Below are 15629 nucleotides of genomic sequence, written 5' to 3' on the forward strand. Positions count from 1 at the left end.
CATGGAGCCAATCTCTTTCTTGCTTCTTGGATGCCACTTAGGACTTGGCACTGTTAACTTGCACAGTGAGTCAATGGCAACTGACAACTCTATCTCTGGGCTGTTGGCACAGCACAGTGTGTAGAACACAGTGTAGAACTGGGCATATTTTGTCTCTTCCTCCATAGAAAATAAGCACATAGGTGCCAGAAATATTTAACACTGTTAAATAGCACCTCCAAGTCATAGGGCTAAAATTGGAATAGGGGCATGTGGGGCACCAGGCAGATGAGACAGTTGGAAAAAGTGTCCTTTGCTGAACAGAGGTGACATCTTAATAGCTCTTCTCAATCAAATTCAGTTCTATTTTTGAACTGCCCTCTGTCCCCACATAGCCATGGTATTAAAGTAAACCTGGCACAGTGATTAGTTCTAGAATAAGGGTTCTTAATATGGGATGTGTAGACTTCCAAGGAGTCCTGGTAGATTTCAGGGGATCTGTGCAATTGGATGGGGAAAAAAATTTTCAGTTACTTAAATTTAACTTATTTCCAAGTTATTGTAACTTGTAACTTATTTCTCAGTTATTCCAAGAAGAGGTCCATAGGCTTCTTCAGATTGCCAATGGAGTTGATGGTGTGTGCATGCATGTGCACGTGCACACACACGCACACACGTGCACACACACACACACACACACACACAAAGACCAAGAATTCCTGCTCTCAAGAATGAGAATCTACAGAGGAGAAAAGGTGGAAAACATCCATGATTTTTTCTTTTGGGGGGGATGTATTATGGATAACATCTTTCTACAAAAAGGCAACCTATGTCAGTTGTGTGGAGATATACATATATATACATACTCACTTTAAATCTATAAATAAATAAATATATATATATATAAAATATGTATGTATGTGTGTGTGTATATATATATATATACATATATGTATATATATACACATATGTATGTATAATTATATGTATGGTGCTAAGAGCCAAGCATCTCTTTTAGCATTTGGAAATTAATGCTTTTGCCTGAAAACTGGCCACGAGCCTGGGAAAGCAGCAGCTTCATGCTAAAGAAAACAAAAACAAAAACCAGGCAAAGAACAGTAGACTAATGATACTTATAAGAAGGAAAGGAAAATCTAAAGGAAGCAGTGAGGGAAAGGGTTCTAGCTGGTTTCTAGGAGGAGCCACTGAAACCAATGATTCAATGTGCTCTTTGGTCTGTGACTATATAAAACCATAGCTTATGAGCAGCTCTAGCTAGTGTTTCCCTTTTTTCAGACCAGAGGTCACATTTAATAGAAAGCAAAGGCACTTAAACAGAACAGCAAAGTGAGGAAGAAAATTACTTTCTCTTTCCCCATTCCTGCTTCACCATATCCACAGGAGCATACTCCCACAAATGGTGCCCATACCAACAGGGAGAAAGGAAGCTTATGTGGCCTTGGGATTTTTCCTAGTCAGAACACCTTTTCCAAAGCTGCCTCTTGCTTGTTTCCCAGAGTTGATGATATATTCTACTAAATTACAACTATGAGGCAGCCTCTGTGCCACAGTGGTGTGTTGACTGCTCTTATGAGTTAGCCCATTATCTGGAGGAACTCTACAATCATCTGTGAGCAGACTCACAGCCATAACCGCCTTTCATATCAAGAGTCCCTCAGTTCAAATCTGACTTTTTACTGACTTTGCTTCACTCTCAAGGGGAAATCACTCAGGCCTAACTAATATTTACTTTGAGGCAAGTAAACTTTCAACTCCCATTATGCCACTGGCTGCTAATATACTGAACAAATAGAACAAATTAATAGAGTTGATAAATAAAATAGATCATTTCAGTTATATAAAATTATAATTTTGGACAAACAAAATCAGTTCAGTGGGAGTAAGAAGAAAAAATGTCTAATAGGGAAAATCTTTTCATCAAATATCACTGATAAAAATCTGACATCCCAAGATAAATAGAGGAATGACACAAATATATAAGACAAAGAGCCATTCTCCCTCCCCTGATAGTCAAGTGGTCAATGGCTATGAATAGTTTTCAAAAGAAGGATTACAAATTATCAACTGCCATATGAAAGCACGTTCCAAATCTCTAATAATTAAGAGAAATACAAATTAAAACGATTCTGAGGTTTCAGCTCACAAAAATTGCAAAAAAAAAAAAAGGGAAGAGTCAGTGTTGAAGAACTATGGAAGACAGACACACTAATTCACTACTGGAGCTGTGAATTGGTACAAATGTTCTGGATAGCACTTTGGAATTACTCAAGAAAAGTGACGACTGTTCAAACCTTTTAAGTCAAACAATCTCATTACTGGATGTCTCAGAAAGTCAAAGACAGAAACAAAAGTCCCAACAGACTAAAATAGTCATAGTATCACTTTTTGTGGTAGCAAAGACCTGAAAACAAAATGGGTGCCTATCAATTAGAGAATGACTGAACAAACTGGGACATATGAATTGTGCAGTAAGAAACTATGACTATATGGAAGGGAAATGTGGGACGATTTGTATGAACGTATCCAGACCTATCAAAACAATAATGTAAATGAGAAGATCACTGAAAAGAAAGCAAACTGATTAATTCCTGAGAAATATATGTTTGCAGACCTGGAAGTAACCTTGTGATTTTGAGAGGTCAAATTTGTGAGGCAGGTCTTAGCTACCCTGTGGAAGGTTGTCGTTAAAACAGCACTGCTTCTCTGAGGAAAACAAGAGAATGTCACTGCTGGAAAGGTTGAAAAAGTCCCAAAGCATGCCATGGCTTGGTTGTGTTGGATATCTAGACCTTGTGAATTACTGTAGTTGTGGAGTGGGGATGGGAAGAGTTGATCTGGACCCCTTAGATCAATAATTTTTCCCCATGAATGACTGAATGGATGAAAAAGCATTATTGAGTGTTTATTATGCCACTCATTGTGCTAAGTGCAGCAGATACAGACAGTGCCCTCAAGGAGCTTACATTCTAATTTGGGTAGATTATTATATTTTATTGGGTAGATCATTATATTTTATTATATTTTGGGTAGATTATTATATTTTATTTATTTAGATTATTTTATTTTTATATTTTGGGTAGATTATTATATTTTATTTTAGTTTGGAAAATTTCATGGATGGCAAGTGGAACCATAGAGGTACAAATTAACCTGCCCTTTCCAAGAATGATGATAAAATATTGGTTTGACCATCATTCTAGAACTGGAAAGCTCTGGAGGGAACTGGGAAGGGTAGAGGTGGCCCCAAGCAGGGTGAAAGGGTTAAGTGCTCCAGGATATGATTTCTGGTCCAAGGTGTCAAAGTGAGTGGTGCTGAGGTGTCAGGAGGAGTAAATTAAAGCATGAATGGAGCCCTAATCCTAAACCCCAACCTAGTTAATGAAATTACAGAAGGGGCAAATAACAGAGACAATATAGGTGTTATGGTCTTAACAAATGAAACTGAATCAAAACTGAGTTTTATGGGTTTAGAGGGTTGCTTGGATAATTGTTAAATAATGTTTAAGTGTATGCACAGCATCAATAAATTGTACATTCCCTAGTTGTGATGTAATTTATATCAAAATTCAGTTTATCACTGAAAAGGTCCCAATTTTGGAAGCAAAATTTCCTTTCCTCCCCCAGCCCAATAAGGAAATTGGAAACTGAAATGGAAAATGACATATATGGGTACTATTTGTATTCCAAAAAAAATTAATCTCCCAGAAAACTTGTCAGTCCTTTTGGATTGTAATTTATTACTGTTTTTAATTATTTCAAATGTTATAATTATGTCCACTTGGAAGTTCACTGTACCAAATGATGACTCCGCAGCATCTGTTTCTTATCATGAACTCTGACTCATTTACCATAGTGAAGAATTAGATGAATCACATGACTAGTTTCTTTTTTATTTTTATTTTAGAGTCCTGTAACTTTTTACTGTTTAATAGTAGGAAATAACATTTATTTAACTTATCAGGTGATTACCGGATCAAACATTTTTACAGTCACCTAAAAAAGTAGTAATCATCTATAATTCTGTAGTGTTATTTTGTTATTGAATATATAGAGAAGTAGGAATAAGAAGCAGTAGATATTAAGTATATCTTCAGAAAAGTTATTTGGAAGGGCAGTGGATAGAGCACTGGCCCTGGAGTCAGGAGGACCTCAGTTCAAATCCAGCCTCAGACACTTGCGACTTAATAGCTGTGTGACTCTGGTAAGCCCGATTGCCTTACCAAAGAGCAAAAACAAAGAACAAAAAAAAAACACAATTAAAAAAACTTTTTGGAGAAAGGGAATTTAAGTTATGATTGATCAGTGTTCATATGTGATTTACAAACAACTTGATGTTTAATTTCACTTTTTATATATGCCTTTATTCCTGGAACTTGAACATTAATGGCAAATTGTTTGGGGATGTTAAAGTGTTCTCTTGGGACGTTTTATTTCACTCATGCTATTTGCATACATATCTGACACTCAGGCTTGGAGAACCAGACTGCAGATAAACAAGAATGTTACTCATGCTTGAAACTATGACCCAAAGGGATTGGTTTTGTATTTCTCAGGCAGTTGACATTCACTGACAGGTGACAAGTTGTTAAAATATTAGTAAATGTAAAGAGCTTCAAAAATTGTGCAACCCATCAGTATTTTTGCAGGCAGATGTTTTTGTAATTGATACTAGAATCAATGTCACTGAAGGTCATTTTGAGAAAGTAAATGGCTGATCACCTTGCCAAATCCTATCAATTGTATGTCCTCAGCATCTCCAATCTGTTTCATCTTTTCCACCCCAATTGTTTTCTGAGTGCGTTGGATTTGAGGAGTTTGTTGCACTGCTACTACCTTTCCTCTGGTTTTTTAACTGTTTCTTGCATATGCTGCTACATTCCTTGTCTCTGTGTACTATCACCCATGCCTGTCATGTACTTTCTTCTCATCTTATTCTTAGTTTGCTTTGAGACTCTGCTCGAGCACTACTTTCTACATGAAGCCTTTTTCTGATTCCTCCAACTGATGGAGCCCTCCCTTCCTCCCCCTGAAAAAGAAATCACCTTGGATTTGCTTTGTATAATTTACATCTGTGTGTATCTGATCTCACATGGTAGAAAGTAAGCTTCTTGAAGTCAGTTTTTCCCCCCACTTTTATTCCTGAATCCCTAGCACACAGCCTAGCATAAAGCAGTGATTACTATAAGTTTGCTTAAATTCTTCTGAGATCAGGATGCTTAGGATCTCTAATTTGAGTTATTTTGTGGTTTTGTAGGCACGTTAATCTATTTCCTTTAAATTCTGTCTCAGACATGTAATGTTTTTGTAGTTTGACAATTCTTTATTTTCTCTATTTTTTATGCATTTACTTTTTTCACTATTTTTGCAATTTAGTTTTCCTCTTTAAAAAAAATCAAACTAATAGTTCATCAATTTTCTTAGCCTTTAAAAAACCCCAGATGTTTTCTTTACCAGTTAATCTTTTTATTTCTGCTTTTATTTTCAGTTTTTTTCTTTTGAGTGTTTTAATATTAATTTGATGATTTTCTAAGTTTTAATTGTGTGCTAACTTCATTACTCCTTATCTTTTTTGTTAATGTATGTTTACAGGGATAAAGCTCCCCCCACCCTGGCCAAGGACTGCTTTATATACATAGTACATATTTTGGTATGTTGTCTCACTGATTCTCTCTTTAATATGACTATGTATTGTTTCAAAAATTGTTCAGTGACCCACTCATTATTTAGGATATAATCCTTAATCCCCATTTAAATCTATACATTTTATTCATATTTTCTTTACAGATTATTTCTATTAGTTTTTCTATTTTCTATTGTTATGATTAATAAAGGATGTGTTTAATCCTCCTATCATCTTACCTTTACTTTTTGCACTGACTTTACATTCCTTCCTACCCCATTCAACTCAATAGCTAACCAGGGTCAACTCCACAGCCCTCCACTTTCACTCACCTTTCATCACTTGTCGTCTCACTCCTCATGCCTTGCCAAATCCCAACCCTGGATCACTTCCATCATCTACCTCTTTATTCTTACACATGCTGCTGAATAGAACTGGAGGAAGTGAGGCTGACTGAGGACACTATGAATTTATGTAATCCAGTAACATAACAGAACAATGATTTTATAGCTGAAGAGGTTTAAGAAAAGCTTTCAACGTGGAGACTGACACTTGAACTGGGTTCTAAATGAAGAGGATTTCAGTAAGCAGATGTTTGAGGAAAGTCTATTTTAGGTGTTTTTATGGGAGGAAGAAAATAAGCCAGTGAAGAAGCCTAAGCAGGTGGACAGATACGAGTAGAACCAGTAGAGCCAATTCAGAGGCCGAGGGGAGTCTAAAGATAGTTGTGGGGAAGGAGAGTGATGGAGCTGTGCAAATGCTGCTACAAGGTTGAAGATGAACAAAAATGCCAACCTGATTTGGCAAGTTAAGAGGTCATCAGGACCTTGGAGAGCAGTTTCAGTTGAACAGAAGGTAAAACAGATTGTAAGTTTGAAATACTTTAAAGAGCACTTTATTTAGAGCTAGAAATAGTTCTTCCATTTAACTAACTTTTCTTCCTTTCTTTTTTTATTTGTTAGAACAGATGGGTCACTAGGCAGAGGAGGGGGAGGGATATATTCAGAAATTAGGGTAATGTTTAATAAGTTAAATAAAATCAATAAAACAAAATGAGGGTTTTGCACTAAATTTCCCACAATGATACAGTGCTGGATGTGTTCTGCTATGCAACATCTATGAGACCTTGGTCAAGTCAATTCATTACTCCAGGCCTGAGTTTTGTCATCTGTAAAATAAGAGGGTTAAGTAGATGATTTCTAAGTTCCTTCTATTTCCAAATACAATGATTTATCTCCAACTTCCAATCTAATTCTAAAATATTATAATCCTGAGTGTGACATAGAAGTGAAATTAGTAGCTGACTACTCTAAAACTTTGGCAAGACAGAAAATGTTGAATATTACTTGAGTGAGTCAATCAAGTCAAAATTAAGTTTTTAGCATGGGGAAATTGGTCATGCTTGTAAGCAGAAGGGGAAAAAAGAGGTAGTGGAGAGATGGAAAATGAGAGAAAGGAATGCTCTACAGACCAAAGTCCCTGGGGGAGAAATAAAAGAACCAAGGGTATAAGTGGAAGGGGATAGCCTCGACAAGGAGAGCCACCAGAGGAAAAGACAGGATAGATGGAGATAGAGTTTTAAGGTATAGAGAAAGAAAGAAGGAGCTGGAGATATTCTCAAATTTCTCAGTAAAGCAGGTCATCACCTGAAAGAGAGAGGGTGAGGTAAGTCAGGAGCTTTGGAAGGGAAGTTTGGAACACTTCATGTGAGTAATGTGATAGGGAGTCAATACAACATAAGATATTGTCTGGGCCTGATTGAAAATCAGAAGAAAACTCATGAATTTGCATGAATTCTTTTCCTTTCCCCCAAATCAGGCTATAAACTCCCTGAGGATACAGTATATGTCTTACTTCATCTTTATGTCCCTAGTAGACTCTGCTGGACAAACAGCCAAAACTGTATACTGACATGTTTAATTACACCATACAATATAATCATGTTATCTTACTATGAGAAAGGCATTCAGAATTCCAACTGGAGATACGCAAAGAACAAAACATCCTACTGAAACCCTGAGATGGCAGGAATGAGTACAAGCACTTTTTAAACATTCATTTTTGTAAGATTTTGAGTTCCAAAGTTTTCTCTTTCCCTTCCTTCACTTCTCCCTCCCTAAGACAGCAAACAATCTGATATAGTTTATACATGTACAATCACATTAAACATATTTCCACATTAGTCATGTTATGAAAAAAGAATCAGAACAAAAGGGAAAAACCACAAGAAAGAAAAACAAAAAAAAAGTGAAAATAATATATTTTGATCTGCATTCAGACTCCATAGTTCTTTCTCTGGATGTGGATAGCATTTTCCATCATAAGTCTTTTGGAATTGTCTCAGATCACTGTATTACTGAGAAGAGTTAAGTCCACCATAGCTGATCATTGCACAATGTTGCTGTTACTGTGTGAACAGTGTTCTCTTGGTTCTGCTCAGAGTACAAGCATTTTTTAAAAACTGCTAGTAATGCTGGAAAAAGGATAGAGTGGGTTAAAGACTACCTCCTTCATTTTTCATCCTTACCCTTTTTAATTTTTTTTTACTTAGATTCTATAGGAAAAGTTGCAATAGGTACCAATTGGATCTTTGGGTACATAGTGGAAAAGATTCATGTTCAATTTAAAAATTAAAGATTTACCGTGCCTGGTATTGGTGAAGAAAGGTTTGGTGATGGGCACAAGGAATAAGTGAGGAATTGTGCCTTGGCCAGAAGATTAGTGCTAAGAAGTGGTGGAGTATAACCTGGAATACTATCAGATACTCATTGTCCACCAAAAGAAAATTTCCTCAAACTCCGGTAGCACCTGGTTGAGGGAAACAGACTTCCATAGCCCTCAGGCCACCTTGCTGGGCTAGTTATTTCAAAATTAAGTTCATGTACAAGTACATCTCAAACAGCCTGTACAATTTCCCCTGCCATCAAAGTTTTAGGGGTAACTCCCATTTCCTCCAATACATGACAGGTAGGATCCCCCAAAGACTTCTCAATTAGGCTTTACCAGAACACATCAGCTTCTTTACTTCATTATCATTACTACTGGAACATTTATACAGAAATCAAAAGTTGTATTCTATGTGGTAGTTATACATGATCCACAATAGGATGTGGTAAAACCGTAAGAACATTTTTATCTGCCCTGAAACAGGATCACAAATTGGGTTTACAGCAAAGAATGAGAGTGTGCCAAATTATTGTTCCCAAAGGACCTGTACAACATGGAGGGTTTTATTTTTGAAATATGCTTGCTTGGCCTTTCAGCCATTTCTTTTCCAATACAATGCATACAGATTTGTCAGAGCAGTCATTTGATGATGACTCACATTTACTCTTAAAATAATTTAAAATGTTCTAAGATCAAGGGAGGTAACTTAGTCATCAAGTCAAACCCCATCATTTTACGGATAAGGAAATTGAGGCCTTTAAAGAGGATATGACTTTCCCAAGGAAATACAAGTGATTCAGCTGATGTTTCAACCCAGGTCTCCTTATCCCAAAGTCAATATTCTAATAAAACAGATGACCAGAAGTTCTATTTCCTATCCTGATGCAACTCTATCTGCCTGTAAATATATGCTTGCAAGTTCACTATAAGCTAAAAGGACAGAACCACGTATTCAATAAATACAGGAATGGCTGCATATTGTTTTCAACTTTAATTGACAAGATATACACGAAGACATGGCAAATGTTTTAGGGGAAAAAAAAAGCAAATTCTTCACATGGGGTTTTAATACTTAACATTTTGGTTGCTTTGCCCATATGTGCACAAACACCCATTATAGTACTTGATCTGTCTGTGCCCATTCCAGCCCATCAGAGTCTTTTGATGATACTTTAAGAGTTATTTGCAAATGATTTTATAAACTCCATAAAATCATAATCCAGTACCTTCATTCATGTAGTTTCCCAAGCTGTGTATGCATACTGATACAATATTAACCATAAAGTCCACAATTAATTTTAAACCTTCTGTTAAACCACACTACTAAAACCCAAATTTCTTCTTTTAAACATGCTTGTGGAGTCTGCTTCTGCAGTCTCCTGCAGATGCTCATGACCACCTAGATGATGCTGGTTAGCTGAAATTCTCTCCAGTAGACTCAACACAAACTTTCTTCAGTAGACAACAACATTTTTCACTCATCCCAAGTATCTCCATATTGGTTTACTTTCCCTAAGGAATTAAGCACACAGTTATAAATAATTAAATTTTTACAATACCATTTAAAAAATCTGCTAATAAAGAAAAGCCATTTCCCCCCCCCTTCATCCAGAAGCACAAGAAAATCTAGTAATTACATCTAATATTAAACATGAAATGTTTTATTACAGTCTTAACTTACCACTGGGCTGCATTCCAAAAGCTTATTCATAAATCACTTGTTTGAAATTCAAAACCAAAACAAAACAAAAAACCAAAACCAAAACATTTTCACACAGAAACAATGTCATAAAGACAAGGTTAGGTTTTTGGTCCATAAAAGCCTGTATAACCTGTAACATAACATAAGCAACATACCAGAATAGAAAGAACACTGGATTTGGAGTCAAAGGAACTGGGTTCAAATCCTAGTTCTGTACCTGTGGGACTCACCTTCTCTATGCTCAAGTTCGCTCATATGTAAAGTAAGGAGGTTGGAGAGGACGCTCTCTAAGGCTCATCCCAGCTGGATCTGTGTTATATTCTTACATGTGTTCATGTGGTCTCACCTAAAATGAACTCCTTGAGAACATGGACTAGTTCCTTTTTGTTCCAGCATCCCTAGAATCTAGGATAGTTCCTGGCAAATAAGTAGCTGCTTAAAAAATGCTTGTTAATGAATTGATATGAGGCCTGACTTGGGAGTCAGGAAGAGTCAAATCCGGCTTTAAACACTAGCTGTGTGACCCTGGCCAAGTCACTTAACCTCTGAGTCTCACTTTCCTCATCTGTAAAATTAAAGAGTTGTACTCAATGGCCTCCAAGCTTCTTTCCCCCTCTAAATCTATGATCTTATGATGGCTGTGATTCCAAATTATAGTATTACTCATATTTCTTCACTAATTGGATTATAGTTCCCCAAGGGCCATGTTGGGGGTAGAAGGCTCTCCTCAGAAAAGGGTCCCAAGGCTGGGAGAGGAGGGAAGGTAGATACAATGTTAACAGTGTCCTTTCAGCTTCTATAACAATCATTTCCATTGAGTGGGATGGGGTGAGATAAGGACATAGGGAAGAGGGTAAAAGGTCATATTCACTATCAAGCAGTATTGAAGAAATAAAAAGCATTCATTTTCAATGACTCTCAAAATAAAAAAGCTTAAATAAGATTAGGAAAAAGTATAGTGAGATAAGAAGACAAGGAAAAAAGATGAGATAGTTCTTGAAATGGCTAGCTGGCATATAATCATATCACAATACTTATATTACTCAATGTCTTACATCTCCAACAAAACCATATTATAACAATATGCACTATGAAACCACAAATATTTTCTGTTATCGTAGAAAGCAAAAATTGCTTTGTGTGTGTGTATATGTATACATATATATACACACACACACACACACACACATATATATATACACACACACACACACACACACACACACACATACATATATAGACATATACATGGTGGGTTATATTAGTAAATGAAAGCAAAATCTCCTTTTAAAGACAGTTATGTTTCACTTTACACAACAGAATTTACATAACATATATTACTGAGAAGCTGCATGAAAATAATACTTTTAGAAATTACTCATATGTGAAATGCATTAGGGACCTTTCTATTTAAAATAACTAAATCCTCTTACAAAGGGAGGAATCCTTTTGTAATGTGAATTATCGCTCTGTAATTTATCTGTTTTATAAATCTGCATAGTGCCTTGCACATATATAGAAAACACCAAACAAGCATTAGTTGAATTGAACAATAAAACTGTCTTAAACTGGGGGCAAGCCTGTACTTAGATGATGACAATTTTAAAGAACTAATGGAAAACAAGAGTGCTGATGTTTTATAACTGTTTAGAATTCTCTGCTATGAAGTTTTGTTTGCCCATCCAGAAATGACTCCTAAGTTCAGTGCCAAGGACCTCTTCCTTCCTTTCTTTAATTTATAAAACAGAATAGTAAACTTCTGAAAACAATGACACATCCTTTTAAATTCCACAACTTAAAAAACAATGAATTCTACACTGTGAAAACAACTCAAGAAAATAGCAATGCCATTCTATTTTGAGAAAACAACGCTATTTAAAATATGCCCCAAATAAGGACTAACTTGTTTTGACCAGAAAGTTTGATTGTTTCATGTGCTTTGTGCAATGCCCGAATGCTAGAGGGAGAACTAAAGGCTAAAATAAACTGAAAACAAAGTTTGTCCAATTGTGTCTAAAATGAAGAACGAGATGATATATGTAAGTTATAAAAATTGTAGTTTATTAGATATGACTATGAAACTTTTAAAAAGATCTATATTAGAATGAACATATCCAGAAAAGTCTTGTCCTTTTAAAATCATCACAGGACACCATATATATTTCTCTATGTCACTGCCATTGCTCAAAACATCTTTAGAATTCCAGTCAAACTGATTATAGTCATGAATTGCTGTGTCCAGGGTTCTCATTCATCTCAACTAGGCTTAACTCCAAATAAGCAAGTTTTTAAAAATCACATCCACTCAAAGGATAAACAGCTCTGAGAACATGCAAAAGAATGTGCTGTGGGCCCTAAAAAAAGTTAAAAAACAATCAAAACAAAAGGCTTTGTACAACAGCCACAATCAATTTAACTCCTTCAATCTCCCTCCTGATGAAATGGCATCCTTAGTGACCCCCTCTGACTCACTGCTCACAGTGGAGGAGTCAAAATACTCCATGCTCCCCAATGCCACTTCCAGACTCTCTATCAATCTCTATCTAGGAGGAGGTAACCTCCTCCTCCTCTTTTAGAGGATCAATCCATATTTATCACCCAATCAAGATTCTGTTAGCTGTTACATATCAATGCCCAGGACATTCTCCTTCTTTCCTTCATGAGTTCAGTGTCTGGCTCACAAGACTTTCAATTTACTCACTTTTGATGACCTACTTCTCTACCCCACCTCACAGCTATACAGAGATGGTTACACACCCTTGATTTTGCTATTATCTACAAGTGCTTCCATGTTCAAGAACCCTAAAATTCTTTATCTTATCATAATACTTTATTATTCCGCCTTTCCCTGCCTTATAGCCCCTAATCCTATTCTTTCTTCTCACTATTACCTCCAGCCCCTCAAACTCTCCATCTTTTCCAAGCCATCACCCCTAAATTGGCTACTCTCTTCCCTTCTCATCTTGACCCTTTGGTGAACCAGTTCAACTCTACACTAACCTCTCTACTCTTGAATACCTTGCTACTGATCCCACTGCCAATCTTGACCTGCCAAGTCACAGTCTTGGATTACTTCCACCAATTGCTGCTGTCTCTCCTATTCATGTGCTGCTGAACGAAGCTAGGGAAAAATCACAAAACCATGCTAACTGGGTCCACTACAAATTCCTGTTTCATCTCAACTGGGTCCTCACTGCAGCAAAATGATTCTTTCACAGACTCCTAACCAATTCATTAACACCTCTTACCACAGCAACTGTACCCAACGTCTCATGGGTCTCCCTTCTACCCACACTCTCAGCTCATATTTGCCTCATATTTCACTGGGAAAATTGAAGTCATTTACTGAGTTCCTTTTTCTCCCCTCCTCATCTCATACTACTAGCTTGACTTCTGCCATTATTTCTTCTTTTACCTCTCTCATATTATAGAGGCGACCGTTCTCCTTGCCAAAGCAAATCCCTCTCTCTGTACATGCAAGTAATCCCTTTCCATTCTGTCTTCTCTAGCAGATCGACCCCCATATCAACTCATTTCTCTCACTTATCTTCAATTTCTCTTTGTCTACTGGCTGTCTCCCTACTACCAATGAACATGCCCCTTGTCTTCCCAATCTCAAAAAGCCCTCACTTGATCCATCCATCCCCTCTATCATCCTCTATCTCTCTTGTGGATAAACTCCTTGAAAATTCTATCTACAATAAGTACCTCCCCTTCTTTTCTTCTCATCTTTTTAACTCTTTATAATTTGGCTTCTAACTTCACCATTCAACAGAAATTGCTAGCAATCTCCAAAGTTCTGCTATGGCACAGACACGTAATTTCTACAGTTGTGGAAACTCCCCTCTAATGGTGCAAACCAGAAACTCATCTGTAACTTAAAGAGTAACTTAGAGCACTGGGAGGTTAGGGACTTGCCAATGGTCAGCCTAATTCCTAGGGGATCACTATCTGCTGTGCCATACTGTTACTTAAGTTTTAGTATGTTTGTAAGAAAATCTTATTTCTTTTTGAGTCAGTATCTATTTTCAAAAGTAATTTAAGTTAAATTCAAGATACTAAGAACTATCAAATTTTAACACAACCAAATTCTAATTTAAAATGTAATATTCCATTTTTAAAATTTAAACATAATTTATAAAATTTAATTTCTAAGAAATGAAGAAACATAACAAATAATAGAACTAATGCTGCAATTGACAATGCCACTAAGAAAAATGACTGCCTAATAAGCTACTGTACCTTGTTTTTTTGGTGTTCTTTCCTGCATAGATTTGAGTGGGGTGTCACCTTTTTGTGACAAGGTTACTTCATATGTTTCTCTGTTCTTATTCCTTAATTCCTCATATGTAACAACTTTTCTCTTAGGACTTTCTTCCACAGTTGCATCAGGTTCTAAAACAATGAAAGGAGATAAATGATCATAGAAGGTATGGTATAAATGCAATGTAACTCAAATGGTAAGTCCCATTTGATCATACATTATAGCAAATAAACAGTTCAAGTTTTTGCCACCATGCTTTCGAAACATATCTTATTTTTTAAAAAAAAAAGTAACCGAGGGGAAAATCAGTTCCTCTCGCATTTTAAGGCTGTTTAACTTATTTCAAAGCTTAAAGTCAAAATCTGTAACTGCTACGGATTAAATCTAGCAAGAAAAAGTATGCTCTACATTATCACAGAAGATACCAATTTAAACTCTTTAAGATATTATGAAATGGAAAAATACTGAGACTACACACAGAATTAAAGAGAAAGTATGACTTACCAAAAAAAGATATGAACTAAAGCAAAATCAAAGTTTGCATTTATATATATCTAGCTATTACCTTTTATTACTACTTAGCATTTCTATGTATTTAATACAAGGGTTCTTAACCTCAGGTCCACAGACCCACCTGTGAAAAGCATTCAGGGTGTCTATGAACTAAGTTGGGGAAAGATTACATATATCTTTATTTTCACTTACTTCTATAAGTGCAATTTAGCATCTTCTTCGATTATGAATATAAACAATAGATATTATTCTGAGAAGGGGTCCACAGGCTTCACAAGATGGCCAAAGGAGTTCATGACACAAAAAAGTAATGTTAAGAACCCCTGGTCAAATACAATATTTTTTATCACTTTTTCTAATTAATAATTCCATAAGATACCTCAGAGATAGAAACTGCCACCAATTCTGGATAATCAACCAGTACTTATTGATTAGGTATAGGGAACAGAATGTGCAACTTTTAAAGATGAAAAATTTTATACCCGGGAGTACTTAGATTTGCTTAGTAACCCAAAGACAAATGTTTGGGTTTTTTTCTGTTGTTGTTGTTTTAGGCAATGGGGTTAAGTGACTTGCCCAGGGTCACACAGCTGGTAAGTGTTATGTGTCTGAGGCCGGATTTGAACTCAGGTCCTCCTGAATCCAGGGACGGTGCTCTATCCACTGCACCACCTAGCTGCCCCAACCCAAAGACAAATGACAACTCATAATTGTAGAATTTCTAGTCCACAGATAAGTGTAATAACTAATATATACTTAAATATTTTATGTTTATATATGTATACATAGCCCTCACATATATATATATGCATATGTGCATTATTCATGTACACACACACACACACACACACACACACACACAT

General features: G+C 36.2%; 1 protein-coding gene across 6 annotated transcripts in view; it reads right to left on the reverse strand.

The window, feature by feature from the left end:
• Nucleotides 1-9263: 9263 nt before the first annotated feature.
• The window catches only part of OCIAD1 (OCIA domain containing 1), a 42581-nt gene continuing 36215 nt past the window's right edge, over nt 9264-15629 (reverse strand). For all 6 annotated transcript variants that reach the window (XM_020990307.2, XM_020990308.2, XM_020990321.2 and 3 more), the window contains 2 exons: nt 14232-14384; nt 9264-9799 (listed from right to left, as the gene is read on the reverse strand). In XM_020990307.2, coding sequence (XP_020845966.1) covers nt 9762-9799; nt 14232-14384 — 191 coding nt within the window. In that variant the 3' untranslated portion in view covers nt 9264-9761. The remainder of the gene's footprint in view (nt 9800-14231; nt 14385-15629) is intronic.

This window comes from Phascolarctos cinereus, unplaced genomic scaffold (genome assembly GCF_003287225.1).
Source record: "Phascolarctos cinereus isolate Bilbo 61053 unplaced genomic scaffold, phaCin_HiC Scaffold_9;HRSCAF=440, whole genome shotgun sequence".
Taxonomy (NCBI): Eukaryota; Metazoa; Chordata; class Mammalia; order Diprotodontia; family Phascolarctidae; genus Phascolarctos; species Phascolarctos cinereus.